This window comes from Zootoca vivipara, chromosome 5 (assembly GCF_965207765.1).
Source record: "Zootoca vivipara chromosome 5, rZooViv2.hap1.1, whole genome shotgun sequence".
In the NCBI taxonomy this organism is placed as follows: Eukaryota; Metazoa; Chordata; class Lepidosauria; order Squamata; family Lacertidae; genus Zootoca; species Zootoca vivipara.
In genome coordinates, this window is record NC_142588.1 from 26,081,946 (window position 1) to 26,099,165 (window position 17,220).

At 39.3% G+C, this 17,220-nt stretch overlaps 1 protein-coding gene across 8 annotated transcripts in view; it reads left to right on the plus strand.

Annotated features, from left to right (window-relative positions):
• Positions 1-112: 112 nt before the first annotated feature.
• The window catches only part of MYPN (myopalladin), a 62,282-nt gene continuing 45,174 nt past the window's right edge, over positions 113-17,220 (plus strand). For 4 of the 8 annotated variants that reach the window (XM_035138551.3, XM_088669510.1, XM_088669511.1 and 1 more), the window contains exons 1-3: positions 113-265; positions 1,735-1,803; positions 8,581-8,669. In XM_035138551.3, the coding sequence (XP_034994442.3) occupies positions 113-265; positions 1,735-1,803; positions 8,581-8,669 (311 nt within the window). Of the gene's footprint in view, positions 266-1,734; positions 1,804-8,467; positions 8,670-13,241; positions 13,528-17,220 lie in introns of those variants that run through there. The other 4 variants (XM_088669512.1, XM_035138548.3, XM_035138544.3 and 1 more) reach the window with 4 other exon arrangements.

A 17,220-nucleotide genomic window follows, 5' to 3' on the forward strand; every position in this document is an offset into this window, starting at 1 on the left:
CTGCCCTACTGTAGATCAAAGTGAGACCACAATTCAGAAAGGGGGGGGGGGAGCTCAAAGCAGTGCCACATGCTGCTGATTTTGAAATGACACCATGTCTTTGCATGGCACTATGATGAAGTACCCTAAAATTAGCCTTCTTACTACTTTGTCAAGACTGCATGCTGGGAAGCAAGTAGCCTTCAGTGGGGAGAGGAAAGAGGCGCTGAAGAGAAAAGACCTGGGACTCACTCACACACAAGCAGGTCACACCACTTCACTCACGGTGAGCTGAGCTGGCTTCTATTCAAATTTCCACAATGGATTATTTAAATGTGATCCATTGCGTGCAAGTGTTCTGGGATGGAGGTAGGGAGGATATTACAGTGAGAGCACCAGGGAAAGAGAAGAGTTGTTTACTACTTGAGAATTCGTGGGGTGAGCAGTGGGATGAAGGCAGTTTATTTTTTTAAAAAGGGGGTAGGTTTTATATTCTCACATGTTTTTGTAATGGAGTTGAGGGTGCTTGTTCAAAGCTTAAATGCATCAAGGGCCTTTACCACATGAAAAAGGATTGAATAGAAGATTATCCTAAAACTTAGGGCAGCAAGTTTTGCAGCTAAAGTAATAGTTGATTAACGGGATGGGGTGACAGTTCTGGACATACCTTTTCTATTTGTTTAGAATATTATGGTTTTGATGTGTAACTGCTGTACAATAGGGCGAAAATATGAAGCTGGGCTCTCTCTTTTTCTTTTAACAATGAGCGGTAGCCATTTATCAACTTGGAAGTTACCTTACACACCTCCTTCAGCATCTCAAAAAAGTACCTATCTAGAGGTTTAGGTAAATGCACATTTATTTAAAGGTAACCAAACTCTTCAGTTTAATTTAATGGGTTGGTAGCCCTAGTAAAAATTGGATGTACAACCTGTTCTTCCTGTGCTCCCAGACTGAATTTTCCCTGGTGTTTCCCTCTCCCCTCACAGAATATTTCTAAGGAGCCACAATATTCACTTGGGAATAAATAGTGCTGTAATGATGCAGGAATAGTTGCAAGTTAAGTGAGGGAAATGGGGGCGGGGGGGGGCAGGGAGACATAGAATGAATGTTAATGTGTTGTCACATGTTTTGGGGGTGTGACTATCAGAAGAAATACAGAAATTGCAGGAGGGAAAGAAACCTATAGAATATTTGTTTAAGGAGCCAAGGAGGACAGTAAACAGCACAACTGCTTGGATGGTTGAATAGTGAACAAATTACAGAAATTAAGGCCACTGTCTACACGCAACAGTTCCAAAACAATGTAAGGAAAGCAGGGATAGTGTCACAGGAATTCCCTTATTTAACTTCCTGGAATGAAGGAAGAGGTTTCCCAAAAGCATCCTTTAACCCCATTAAAAATATCAGACATAATAAAGCTGCTCATTATGGAAATAATTTTAACTCTTTTAACCCTTTCCATGAACCATAATATTCTTAAGCTTCCCTGGGATACTTTTCCTACTGTAATAGAAGTCAATAGGACATTCCCCAGAAAACCAGTTTGATATTTTTTTTAAAAATCCTGGAAGTAAAGAAAAGAGACATTTTCACCCATGTGAATATAAGTTATAGTCCAGGAAGCAGATCTACATATTTTAAATAACTGGCCACTCATTCTTGTGAGAGAATGGAGTAGTGAATGAAGCCATAGGTAGTGATCAAAATAATGAAATGCTGTTTTCCCTGTTTGTACCTATTTGTGTTTCCAAGGCCAGCCAGGTCAGCACATTAGCCAGCCAACATCTTGTTCCTCATTTCATCCTGAACAGTGAAAAATTGGTGAGTGATGATACCCTTCTACATTCTATCTGCAAGCTTGGTGGTACTAGCTGTACCTCTCCTAAGGCAGTTGCCAATGGTCAGGTGTTTCATGCGCACAACCCTATGAAGTTTCATAGAGGCTATGATGTCTGAACTGTAAGGCCAGGTTATCTATTTGTGGATCAAAGAAAGTGCTTTCTTGTAGTTCCCCTCAGCATAGGAAGGATTCCCAAAATCCACCTACTCCCCAGCATTTAAAAATAAATAAATCATTATAGTAGTTCTGCATACAATATAAGGAATTTACTTAATTGTTTATGTAGGTCAAAATCCACATTTCTGTGACGTAAAAGCAAGCAACATATGATGTGCCCTAAAAATAAATATTTTGAATCCTTTTTCTGGCATTCATTTCTGAACAAGTGAATGTGCATAGACCTCTGAATCTCTATTTTCCAGGGTACCAGTTCACTTGTAGAGGTATATGTATTCATGCGTTCAGGTATGTGCAGGCAGACCCCATGCAAATGTTACCGTACCTTTAAAAGAGTGAAGGCCAGCCAAGAGGTTTACCCTCAAACATGCCTTCCATGTGTTGATTTGTGCAGAAATGAATGTCAATAAGAACCTTGAAATGCAGTGAGCGCATGTTTCGCCATACTTTAGAATATATGTTTATCTTCACCCTAATATGAAAATGTGTCATACGGTATGCTCTAGACTCTTAAATGTACATTCACAGCCTATATACAAACTTCTATTATCCCCAGCCCCTAAATAATTACCCAACTGAGAATTCTTGATAGGCAGGGGAAGGAAGTGACTTTCTAAAGAACTTTTACATTTGCATGTGACACATGGAGAGTGCTATCAAGTGGCCAACCTCAGCTGACCACAGAAATTGTGTGGGACATATGAATAGTACCGTAGATATTTATAGGCAACAGACTTGATACAATTTTTAACAACTATCATCTGCTTAGAACTTTTACATGTTAAAATGTGATGACCCGCTGTCACAACCATAATTTCATAAGAGCCTTCCTTACAATTCTTACTGCTATGGTTTTCCACTGAGTAATGACTTAATATTTGACCCCAAAGCTCATATGCATCTCGGTGTGTTTGTGTAGAAGTGTAAATTGAGTGTCCATAATGCTGTGTGCAGCAGAAGATACTCTTTCTCTGCTGCCCTGGGCAGGGCTGGGCCTACTGTTAGGTGGAGTGAAGCAGCTGATTTTGGACATCATGAAAGGGCAGCAAATTGATAGTTACTTTATTATTGTATTTTTACTGTCACGGGGGAGGAACATGCACTTGTGGGATTTTCCCACCTCAGATGGCAAATTAATTTGACTGGCTCTGAGTATTATATACCTTGACTTGAAGCAGATGGGGAGGGCAGGGGAGATCTCTAGTGAAATTCCAAACAAAGTATTTTAATATGCCAGTAATTAGGATATTTGTGATTATAATACCGGTAGTCATGTGCAGTCAAATGACTGATATTTAAAACCTAAGAAGGTTAGGAAATAACCTAACACAGTTATATTATTAGACTTTACAATGTTTCTCAGAAGTGAGATTCACTGATTTATTGTGGTCATTTTGGATGGTAAGATGGATACAGCCTTATTATGATAAGCCTCCAGTTTTCCTCACTATAAAACCATATAGTTCTGAGGTCTGTCCCTTGGCTTCCACCATAGGCTTGGTAAGGAACCCCTTTTGTATTCTTGCACCAGCTTACTAGTGCCAGAACCTCAAAGCCTTAAAAATCTTGAATCTTTACCAGCTGCTCTCTGTCCCCTGCAAGTTGGTAGCTGTCTGAATTTTCCCCTCTTAAAAGTTTAGTGCACTGGTTGGGACCCAAAAATGACTTGAGCCCTGACCAGCCCACCATATTCCTCCTTTAGCATGTTGATCACACCAGCACTCTTTTTCTGGTTAGAAAGAGAGAGAAGCAAAGGAGAAAGAGACAGTACAGAAAGGGGTTCTGTGATGCAGATTGGCATTAAAGGTGCTAAAGGTGCTTTAAAAAAAAAGGAAGACTGCTGCAATAAAGCATAGGCTGGAAATATTTTTCCTTATATTTCCTTGTCCTTCTCTGTCTAAAATACTATGGGAAACTTCTACATAGTTCTTCACACAGCGTTTCTCCCGCTCTAGGCCCCTCCTAATAGATTTTCTATAAGGAGCAATCTGAACAAAAGACTTCAGTTACCACCACCTGGTGCCTTTACATTAGAAATCAACAGTTCACCGCCTAATATACAAAGATACAAATGCATGCAATCTGTCACTATAGGTACCTAGCACACTAAAGCACATCTTATTTTTCATATACAACGAACAATTGAATGAAAATCATAAAATGAATCTGTTGCGTCTTCCAGATTAAAATGACAAAACTGACAGCTTCTCATTTATTTATATTTCATATACTCTGTACATATGGCACAATTTGAAGGGTTGGTTCAAATTGTAAGCTCAAAATTCATTCTAAGTGTGGAGGATTTATTTCTCATGAGTGCTTGAACTGATAGAAAACAAAGCCTAGTGGATGATAAAAGTAATGATGCAGTTTAAGTTAAAACTGAGTGGCCTACATAAATTTGTTTAGCTACCAATTCTCTTGATAAAAAGCCAAACAGTTTCTTCAACCTCTCTCATAACTCATTCATGTTAATAGACAATAAAATCTTAATTAAAAACGTTAGAACTGCAACCTGTGGTTTTTTTTAAAAAAAAATACACACAATCTTTTTCTAATAATTGGAACTGGCAGCTACTGTTGTAAGCAGCTGTTAAGTAAGGTTATTGTTTTGCTTTCTCTTAAGGATTTCTAATAGCTTAATTAGAGTTTCTTAGACTTACCCAAATAATTGTTTTTTAAAAGATCATTCGTTCTAAGCTTGTGGGCCAGGTCTGCTCTTCCTTGTTGGAGAAAACAATTATGCATATCACTGGGAAAAGAAGCTTTAATTCATAGCTAGAGAGATTTCTCCTAGGTCACACACATACTAACTAATCTAAAAAGGTTTATGTTAATGCATAGTCTGTCATATCAGAATATACTGTATTTTAAATGCTGTGAGCTGTTCCATTTTACCCAGTCATAGTAACTCAGCTGATAATTTAGGCCCTAGGGAACACATTGGCTCAGGAAGCAAATTAAAAAGCTCAGGAAAACATTCTTCCTTAACTTTATAGTATAGGCATTTAAGCAACTTTTCTGTGGTGGTGGGGTACATGGGATATATGTTGTTTGTTTAATGGGAAACACAGGGATTAGCTGGAAGTATAGGTGCCTTTCATTAAATGTTACCCACCACACAACAAACGCACATCCCTTTTGGCTATCCGAGGGAGACTTTTTGTCATTCCCTTGGTGGCACTAGAAAGAAGCTCTCGCTGGCGTATAATTAGACAGCCTGCTCACCACTGTATGCATTCAGTTAGCCAACCTGCTTTTGCATACCTGACATAAAGGCAGCGCTTCACTGTGAATCCTGTTTGTCCTTAGCACCATTTTTTCTTTATAAATGGTGTTCTTATTAAGAACAGTAACACCATTACATAGCAAATCAGATTTGGCAGTACTTTTATGTTTCTGAGAGTGAACAAAGCTAATTTAGAGTGAGGTACAATACAATGCTTCCTGAGTAGACATTGTCTTCTCTCTGACGTAACTTTGTGACATCAACCCATAGTCATATCTGATAGGCTGTGTGGCAACACTGCTGTTGCTAAAATGAAGAAGTCGGCTTGGGGGTGGGTGGGATGGCAACAAAGCAAAAGGTGATTGGAGCTGTGAATATCACTAGTGAGTAGAGCTGCCATATATCCCACTTCACAGATGGCAATCCTCCACTTCCAGAGACAGCATGCCTTTGAATACCATCAGCTGATGATGGTATTGATGGTGTGGTGTAATGGTTAGTGTTAGACTAGGACCTGGGAGAGCAGGGTTTAAATCCCAACTTTGTCATGAAACTCACTGGATGACCTGGGGCCACTCACTGCTTCTCAGCCTAACCTACCTCTTAAGATTGTTGTGGGGATTAAATAAGGAGGAGGAAAACCATATATGCTACCTTGAGTTCCTTAGATAAAAAGGTGGGATATGAATGCAGTAAACAAACAAACAAATCTCAAGATGGGAGAGTCCTACTCCACTCACATTCTGTTTGTGGGCTTTCCACTGGCAAGTGGTTGGCCACTGTGACAATAGGATACTAGACTAGGTACCCATTGGCCTGATTCAGCAGGACTCTTGTGCTCATATGACTCCAATGTTTCATTAGTCCCAGCCAGGATGACTAATGGCTGGGGATGCTGGGAGCTGTAGTTCACAACATTTGAAAGGCCACATATTGTTCACCCCGTTACAGTGGTGAGAATGTTGGAATAGGTAGGACCAATATGACCTAGATTTAAATCCTCACTTGGCCATAACATTTGGTGGATGACCTTGAGGCAGCCATATACCTCTCAGTCTAACTTAACCTCACAGGATCATGACAGGGTTGGGATTCACTGTGCATACAAACATTGTGAATTGCGCATGCAACCATGAATGCAGGATTCAAGCATTATCCATCCGTGCAGGGCCGTCCTTTCCATATGGCTTAGTGACGCGGTGCACAACAGCGCCTCCCCATCAGGGGCGCTGAGCTGCGGCGCCCAGCAGCCCCAGACGCTGCTCATGTTCGAGGCGGCGAGCGAGGCTCTGCCGCTGAAGCAGCCTAGTTCTGCCGCTGCCCCTCCTCTGTCGCACTTGCAGGGGGCAGTCGACTGTATCTTCCGCCCTGCGCTGTGCCCACCACGCCCCCTCACCTCAGCAGGCTTGCTAGCTGCCGTTCCAATGGCACCTAGCAAGCCCTCCCAGGCGAGGGGGGCCGTGGGAGCAGCGCCCAAAAGGGCTCCTTTCGGTGCGCTGTTCCCGCCATGCCCCCTCGCAACAGCAGGCGTGCTAGCCACTGTTCCAACAGCGCCTGGCAAGCCCGCCCAGGCGAGGGGGGCAGCGGGAGCAGCGCCCGAAAGGGCTCCTTTCGGTGCACTGTTCCCGCCACGCCCCCTCGCAACAGCAGGCTTGCTAGTCGCCGTTCCAACGGCGCCTAGCAAGCTGGGGGGGGGCCGCCGGACGGATTTTGCACCACGACACTGGATACCCTTAAGGCGGCCCTGCATCCGTGGTATCTACAACAGCAGCACCCAATCCACTCAGGATCTTCCCTGATGGATTATCTCTTGTGACAATGTATTGGCTCCTTCCCAAACAGCAAACAGTGCCACTAGGATGGTGAACTCTTTAATTTGCTATCTAAATGTTTTGCAGCATAATTTTTCATAGTATACACCAGCTCCCACTCACTTTACATGTAAATGAATGAAATTTAAGGCTAAAGAAGTGATTCGGTAGCAAAGGACTAGAAGAATTTCAGTCAGATAAGTGAAAGTATTAGAGGGAGGGAATTTAGGCTGATGCAGTCATATACCGTAAATTTTCGATAGAGTTGGTGAAACTAAACAGCATTTTCCAAATCAACATCTGATAGGGATCAAGGTTAGAAAAGTTAGTATTATTAACTGTATTGACTGGCATGAAGAAATATCTATGCTGGATTTATGATGAAAGGAGGAGCTTATAGAAACTTCTGCCCCAGCTTAGTATTTGGTTTCACTGTCAGAATATCAGTTCAGGTTAAAGGCTGAAGTATGACACTGTTTTGAATTCCACGGTTTAATTGGCTTCTTGGTTTGCTAATATCCTAGAAATATACCAATAATATCAGATTTATCTAGCAGCTCCTGACTTCTTTTTTTTCAAATTTTCAGCCACATTAGAAATTCAAAGAACTTTATACTGAATAGTTTTTGAGATGAGGAAAATATGCAAGACTGGATTTCACTGAGCCAATTCTCTCAACTCTAACTTTAACCCTTCACTTTCCAAATAGTATTGCTTTTTTCCAAATTATTTTCTGAAATGGGGTGGGGTGCAGAATCATGACCAGGAATTCAGTGAAAAGAGGGGGAGGGAGTATTTAGCCCTTTCTGCACAAACAATGATCCCAATGAAAATACAGTAACCCGTACAAACATCTGGTGTTGAGGAAAATGGAACTGTCTGCTTAGAAGCAGAGTTGTTATTCCATTTCCAGCTTAACATGGAGCAGCAATGTTGGGTGGTGTTAAATCATCCATATTCGGAAGCATCCTTAGACTGAATATCAGAAACTAGCTACAATATGCTTGTTTATAGGGGATCTCCCTTCGAGTAATGTGAGATTTCACAAAGTGTAGTACGTACTTAGGAACAGTAGAGGGAGTGTGGCAAGCAATCAGAGTGAAAAGAAACAATGGCTTAAATTTAAAATCCAACCACTAATCAAATGACTGCTTGCTGCTTCAGCACATACGTAATACAAAAGTACATATCAATTCCAGTCATAAAACATACTATCCAATTGTGCCTGTTTAATACCTATTGATAAGCTGTGGGCTTTTCTTGCAAGATAATTTATGCTGAACTTTGGAACTTCTGAAGATGTGTGTATATGGAGCTGGTTGCATTTTTTAAAAATCCCCATTAGTGTGATTGTTTCTGATAATGTGTTTCCTGAGCAATGTATTTTAGAATTAATATTTTTACTTTTTTTAAAAAAATCTCTGGCAGGGCACCACATCCGTCAACTCCTATGGCAATGGTTTTGTTTTTTTAATATGCCTTGTTTAAAGTCCTGCTATGAATCTGGACTGAATAAGACAGCAATTTCTGCCTTCCTAAAGGACAGGGCATTTGTGCTGGATACAAAATGGGGTGAGAAGCCAGTGGAAGGATTTGAGGAAAGGGTGACATGTGGGCAGAACCAAGAGACGTGAGTAATTTTGGCATGCACATTTACCTTGCTGGATTAGGGCAATAGCATTTTGGTATTTTGTTTTATTTGTGTGGTGTTATAGATCAAGTTTCAGTTGCTGGAGCTGTCAGGAACGTGACCTGTATGTTTTTCTTACACACCCACACCCACACACCCATACCCCAGTGGAAGGGCTAAAACATTTGTGGATACGTATATTAACCAATTCATCCTTACAACTCTTGTTTAGATGATGAAGAAAATAGAAGTGATTTCATGTATCATTAATGGAAATACTGCATCCAATTCTAGGAATGGTGCCAGTGCATGAGGCAGATAGCATATAATTAATAACTTGAAAACCCAGAAAGTATGACAACTTGAGAACAGCCCAAGTGTGATGTTGTCTTATTTCTTTTATGATGATGACTCTTAAGGGAGTACCAAGCTCCAGTGGGTTTAGTGTGTTACTATAAAAGCAACTAATTGTCTCTTGAGACAGACAAATGCCAACAATAACAACAGTTTGGCTGTTTTCATGCTGCTAGGTGTGTACCGTCAGTCTGTTTTAATAGAATATCACTTTCTTATGTATAAGTAGGTGCACTTGCATCATATTTTGGGACACCTTGCACTTGCTTCTGTAACTGGAGTCATTTAGGGCCTCACTTTCCCAGGGCAGGGAGCAGGTCTTACATGACTCATAGCCAATATGGTTTATTAATTACTGCTGATATTCTATTTGCTGCTGTTCAGTTTTAAAGAGGTGAGTGTGGTTTTAATCGGATTGTTGTCGTTAATAGTATGGTTTCTGAAATTTTGTACAGTGCCTTGAAAATGAAAGAAAAATGAATTTAAAGATCAACTTCATGTATCATAACAAGTTTGAGTTCACTGCTATACATTCTTCCCTCCAGACATTTAGACACAGATGTTATCTCTCACTTTAAAACAATAGCCAAAGAAGTTAGTGATGTGGACTTGAGAAAAAGGGATTCTGGATTTGAGTCACTAGGAACTTACGTGTGGAGACTGTGTCTTCCTCTAATGTTTGACATTTTGAGGGAGATGTACACCTCTCCTCACTAGGTCTGGCAAGGAAATGATATATGGATTCTTAATCCTAAAAAATGGTGGGGACATAACCTTCACATATGCTGTTGCTTGTCTTCCTCTCTTGACATTCTCCTGATCCTGCCAAGATTGCTGGTTTGGTGGGGAGGAGGAATGCAATACTATATGCATCAAATGGTGTTGCCATATCCTTTTGGTCTGCAATATATTCTTAGTTAGCATCACAACAGTTATTTCTATTGCAGATGCAGATACAAATCATTTACATTAAATGTTGATGACAGATAATGTAAAAAAATATTACTGATGAGATGGCCACCAAATAATGGGCATATTTGCAATTTGCAGCCCTTTGCCATTTAGAGTTTGGAATATTCAAACATGCAAATAGAGGAAGGGGCAGAGGAGTGCATTGGTATGTTGGCTGCCTTTGTCATAATGACCCTTAACTATTTTTGAGGGGGTCTGTTCCTATACATTTAAATAGTATCAAATACAAATATAGTGATACTCTATCTGTTTATTTGATTGCTCAACACACACCCTTACTGTGCAAGCATTGTAAAGGGCTAGCAATGCAATCCATATAAAAATGTGAATTTTCTAAGACTGTTACAGATTCTTAGGATACCAGACTCAGGTAAGTGCTGAACCCCTGGAAGGTGTGGGGAGGATGTTACCGTACGGTACAATACAGCTAGCAGAACAAAAAAAGAAAACTTAGATTTTATAGCATGCATCTGGTTTATTTCTGTTAACAATAGTTTTTGTTAATTAATGTGTGTGTGTGTGCATAATATAAATATTAGAGTATCCAACCTAATTTCATTTGGTTACATTTCATCTTGGATTTTTTTCAATTGAGACCACCCCAGTCCTAAAACCTTTATTTTAAAGCAGGTTTTATTCATGTTAGTAGTGTGCTTAGGCTCTCAGCCCTACTTTCTCTTACTGTGCTTTTCAAATGCCCTCCCACTAGAGGTCAAAGAGAACAACAATTACCAGACCTTTAGAAGGCATCTCAAGGCAGCCCTGTTTAGGGAAGCTTTTAATGTTTAATGGATTTCTGTATTTTAATGTTTGATGGATTTCTGTATTTTAGAATTTCTGTTTTGTTGGAAGCCGCCCAGAGTGGCTGGGGGAACCCGGCCAGATGGGCGGGGTATAAATAATAAATTATTATTATTATTATTATTATTAAATGGTGAATAGTCAGCCTTTTTACTGATTCCATTTTTTTAGGGCCGCCGTAATCATTATAGTGAAGGATTGCCATTGACTTAAATGTGACTGGGATCAATCCCTACATGACATTAACTTTACAACTGCGTAGCCATAACTCTGTCTTCAAGAGTTTTCTGTTGGAAGTATTTAAATTATGTTTACAAATGGCTTGGTGACACTCTGATATACATTATTGGTTTCAAAAGTTGGAATGTATCTATTGCTATCTTTGTGGAGTGCTAATGTGGCATAATCCATATCGAGATTCCATGCAGGATTTAAAACCTCCGAAAGAGTTTGTATAGGGTTGTGAAACTCCTCAAGAGTCTCTCCAGTACTGCAAAGCTATGTAAGAGGCTGTATGTCATTGTGGAAGAGAGGGATCTGCAATTATGTAAATAAACATCCAATTTCTTCACTATTCCAGTAGCCAAGATATTTGTGGAGACTAGAATAGTTGTGGAATGCTATACTTTTATTGTTACAGTTGCAACTAATAACAGGAAATAAAAATATATTTAACCAGCCAGGAAGTTCTCCACTCAATGTTCTGAATGCCATAATCTGCTCTCCATTCAGATTGCTCCTTAAAGACCATCCTTCCTCTGAAGCCATTTGTTTAATCCAATTGAAACAAACTATCGTAGATGCTACAAGGAACGTATGGCGTTTGTGTGTCTAACCTATCTCCCCCAGTAATATACACTGAAAGTCACATGTTGACACTATGCTATAACACTCTTAAGTTCCCTGTCCCAGTTCTACTTCATTGACATCCCCATGCAAAGGGTGGGAAACTCTGAGTATGATTATGTCATCGCATGTGCTCTCAGAGATGAGAGTTCACAGCCTCCATGTGGCCCCCTGCAATGTCTAATTTGAACTCTAGTTCTTCCCAGTTGAAACAAAACCAAGCTATACTTTTTCTATCCATTGAAATTTGCATCTATCTGAAATTTGCAATGCAGTTCACCAACCAAGGTTGTTGGTTTTTTTAATGCATCTATTGGGGGAAGTGAGCATAAAAATGAGTATATTAGTGAAAACAACATACAAAAATGTCTGTGGGGTGATTGCTTGCAAAAATGTGTACAATAGTAAAAACTGCATACAAAAATGTGTTTATTGGTTAGTCCTAATACTTTTCATATTTATTTCAGCTTAACTGTGACTTAATTAGCATGAATACAACCTGATTTATTATACAGTGGTACCTCTACTTACGAATTTAATGCGTTCTGAATGCACATTTGTAAGTCGAAAAAAATTGTAAGTCGAATCCCATAGGAATGCATTGGGAGAAAAAATTCATAAGTCAAAGCAACCCTATCTAAAAATTCGTAAGTAGAAAAAATCCTATCTAAACCGCATCCATGATGGCGGCCGAAGCTCCATTCGTAAGTACAGTAGAAACATTCGTAAGTAGAGTTATTCGTAAGTAGAGGTACCACTGTATATAACAACAACAGCAACAAAATATTTAAAAGATCACAGCCTTAATAGTGATAAAATGTGCTGTGTTCACTTAGTAAATCTTAGGTTAAGCTCCTGGGACATAATCCCATAAACAGTTCCTGTTTATTTCAGTGAGACAACATGTCTTAAGGCTTCATGTACTAGCAACAGATGTTTAGGATGGAGTTATTAATTAAAACATAAGTGGCACTTCACAAACCATGACCTCATGCAACCGTTGCAGGCAAAATGGTATTGTAGGCTTAAATGCCACTACTGGTATTTAGGATTGCATTTTCAGGATGCAAGATGATAACCCACTGCAAGCTGATTTGAGTGGATCAGCCAGGCACAATTAAATGCCCTTGATTTCAATGGGAGAATTAAGCACTTGCTTAATTATGTCTCACTGAAACGAATGGGACTTAAAAGGGTTTAACTTTAGTGGGATCATGCCCCCAATGTTTAAACTGTTCAATTTTTTAAAATGTATATACTCTTAGCCTTGAATCTACTTAGTTAAAATCTTAAATCTTTATTAGTGGTATGTAATCTCAGGCATCTCATATTCTGAGCAATAAGAATAAGGAAGAGCTTAGATCCCACTATTTTCTAATTTTAAAATAAATGTGCCTGCTTTGACAACAGTTTACGTAAAACAATACAAAATCCATTTTGAATGAGTCATGCCAAGGGTGTGAGCATCCATCAAAGACATTCTGGGGGGGAGAGAAAATGATGACCCCCCCTCCCTTGCACACACACACATACCCCGTAGGTGCTGTTACAGCAATGGAATCCCTTTGCTCAATATTATCCTGTCCAATGAAGTGGAATGTTTCACAGGCACATGGTTTATGAGTCTCAAAATAACTTGGGACCTGCAAACGGACGAATGCTATTGCTTCAGTGGTGACAGGTTGTTCAGCTTCTTACAGCCATCTCCCCCCAAAACCAAGGTTAACGCCTTTCTCCCCCGCTCCACCCGATGGACTCCCATACGTTTTGGTTCCAAAGGACTTGAAGGAATTGCTTCAGTCATTTTAATCTCTTACTTCGGAATCTTTATCACCGTGATTGCGTTGCCAGAGTTGGATTTCAACATCTGGATAAATCAGAAAAGGTAATGTCTTTAACTTTGAAGAGTGAGTGTGTGTTTTGATGAGATTGTGCAGGTGCACAGAGGGTCCAGGAGGGAGAGAATCCATGTTATAGCTGAATGATAATTGTTGCTGATAAATCATATTAGTAAGCAAGAAACTTTAAAAATTCTCCGTCTTAAGTGGCTCAGAGGCACACAAGATTGAATGGAAACGAAATAATCTACAGAATCGTAAAGAGCGTGAAGGGTGGGAGGGAGTCAAAATTCCTTCTGTGCCTGTTTAGGTATTCTAAGTAGAGTCAACAGAAGGCAAAAAATGTATAAATTGCATGGATAAAAAATGTCCCTTTTGAATCCCCCTCTTAACTGTACTTTAAGCAATTGCTTTGTAATCACTAGCACTAAATCCACACCAATAGTCAGTATTACCTCCTTAAAGAAAACACACACATAGTCTAGTTTAATATTGCCCTATATTTAAAGTCTTTCTTTTTAATTTTTTTGGGGGGTGGAGATAGAGAGAGAGAGTATGTGTCATGTAAAATGATACTGCAAGCTATATTTAGGGTTTGGAGATCTGCTCTGTGGATTAATGTACACAACAGCTGCAGAAACAGTCTTGCTCGAAGGGCATTGCTCTCCCAACCCCCAACCCACAATCTCTCTCTCTCTCTGAAAAAAAATGTTTTTGATGGTCAGTGGCAAATGTTTGGCCTGATATATTGCAACATTAAGCAGTAATTGAAAGAGCATCGTGAAATATAATAAAAGAATGAACAACATAAAAGAGAATTTAGAAAACTGTTTGGTTATCTGTTCGGAACAATTGTTGCATATCAATTTACACAAGCAGAAATGTTATTATTTTAAATAAGCTTGAAAAAGAAGTTCCTGGATTTGTAAAGCAAAGCCCCATGCAGCAATACAGCCTATAAATTTTAAACTCTTCAACTGTAAACACCAGGCTAAAGTTATCTATGGTGGCAGAGGGTATGTTTGCCACCCTTTCAGAATGAAGATGTTTAAAATGTGATCCTTAGAGCCGTGAAAATGCATTTCTCAAGATACCATCTGAGAGTCTACTAACAAAGTATGATTACTCCAGAGTAAATTGCTACAGGATTGTAGCTCAGTCTTTTTAGGAATAAAACTTGTGTAATCAATATGCCTTGAAATATGGTACACAACTTAATTAATTTTAAATATTATACTTTAAAGTAGTTGTCCCATAGAAGTCAATGAAATTTGATCAGCGTAAACAGTAGCACTTCAGCTTAACCATGTTTGAGGATTATTAATGTAAACACTTATTCAGAATTTTCAGGTTTGTGATTACACACACATATACAGATATATATATATATACTCTGCTGTTATTTGATCAACATTTAGAGGTATTAAGTAAAATATTTTATATATTTTATATCTATTTTATATCTATGCTCTATGTGGCTCCAAAGATTAATTAATACATTAAGATACATTTAATGACAACATTAAAAATAGCTATCAAACAATATTAGCTATTCAGGATTGCATTAATGTGTGAGTTCATAAAAAGATCAGTATACAGAAGTCCATTTTGTACCAGATCAATCCAGCTTAGAACATTACAATCCTAAAATCACTTGTTCACTAGTAGTTCACAATTGTATCAATGAATTCATTTTATTTCTGATCATTGGGCTACAAACCAGGATCCAGTTATTTGAAAGTAGGCTCCAATGAAACCAATGGAATTTTTTGCAAATAAAGTAGCTTCAATATAGCAGTTGTTAAAGTCAATATATAGTTGTCTTAGTCGTGTTCAACTCTCCATGACCCCATGAACCAGAGCATGACTTGGAAACTCACACTTTCTTCTCAAAGCATCTCCTTTTTTATGTCCATGGAGTTTTCTTGGCAAATGGTTTGCCAGTTCCTTCTCCAGGTGGATCACATTTAGTCTAAACTCTCAGCTATGACCTGTCCATCTTGGGCAGCCCTGCACAACATAGCTCATAGCTTCTTGGAGTTATTCAAGCCCCATCACCACTACAAGGCATGGATCCATAAAGTGATCCATGTAAAAGCACCACCAACACCTAATTACTGTAGAAATTATACTATTGCATGCCACCCCAGTCTCTGATATTCCAGGGCTTCCAGGTTCTTATCCAGGGTTTGTGTTTCTTTTTGGAAAGAGGCACAGTGGAGACTGAGGTGTCTTTATGATATATGGTTTATTTACACAGATATACAAGCTGAGCCTCCTCTCTACTAAAGAGCTGGTGGGCTGAATTTTGCCATCAGATCTTGTCCACCAAGCTGCCCACAGATCTGTGTAGTGCATGCCTGTAATAGAAAAGAATGGAGGGGGAGGTATAAAAATAGAGGTGGTTTGGTTTTCAGCAACTGAAAACTGTTCTTCACTCTATGCACAAGACCAAACCACACACTTCGACTTCTAAGAAGCATAACTGCAGTGGAATTCAGGGTCGCCTGTATTGGGGGGCAGTAGAATCCTGACTTTCCATTTCTTTTTACAGAAGGCAATATATAATATCAGTTGGTTCATTAGAGTTTAACCCCACAACCTTTTTTTTAGGCCAGGGCTTAGCTTTGGAATAACGAGATTCATGAGAATATGTTAAGTAGTGTAATAGTGCGTTTGCTTATGCTTGCAAGGTCACATTTACAACATACATTTAAGGCATTCTTATTCCACTTGAACAGTCATGGCTGTTAGGGGTGCTGAGAGTTGGTAGAAGACCCCTCATGGAGCTACAATTCCAGCAGTACCCTTAACAAACTACGGTCCCAAGGATTCTTTGTGGGGAAACTGCATATAAGAGTGCTTTAAATGTGCTTTAAATGTGTGGTGTGGATGTGAACCTTATTAGATCAATCTTCTACCCACTCTAAGCAGGTTCCTTTTTTGGGGGGTGACACTGCTATTAACTTAAAAAGATATATAGGTTTACTGGGCATAACTACCTATTCTAGAGATAAACTAAAGAACTGAGTTTTATACCTGCCATCTACATTTCTACAACCATGTTCATAGGTGGAGCACATAGGTACATCTTTAGTGTTTAATTTGAAATGAGAATGTTATCTGGTCCCATAATCTATTTAAAATATCAGTCAACATGAGCTTTCTATGTTAAGCATGAGCAGCAACTATTTGTGTGCTCATGCCTGCTGGAGAATGCTGCTGAGTTGAAATGACCAGCTAGTGCACGTTTTAGGGCTGAGCTCCCAGGGCCCAATCCCTGGCTATTCCTCTGTCTTCATTGTATAACTGCTCTGTGCTGTCAAGGAGAGATCACACATCCTTGTTAATGATTTGATATCTATATAAATGTTGTATTATGGGCTATATATGTGAAATAGCCATCACAGGTCAAAAACTACAAACAGATATTTCATGGAACCTCATCTAAATCACAATACTTTTCAGCAGGGGCACAGAGTGGGTTGTTCATTCATTTGGGAATTGCAATGTGAGTGACGATCAGGCATATTTGACTAATCTCTTGAGTGCACCTGATGCAGTAGTCTTTCCTCACTGTACTTTTAAAAATGCAGTTTTCCTGCTTGGCAGGGGGTTGGACTGGATGGCCCTTGTGGTCTCTTCCAACTCTATGATTCTATGACTAGCAAGACAATTATGCCCTTTTCTTTTTTTCTTTTTTGCTGACATAGTGTTTTGTCCTACTATTGATCAGGTTT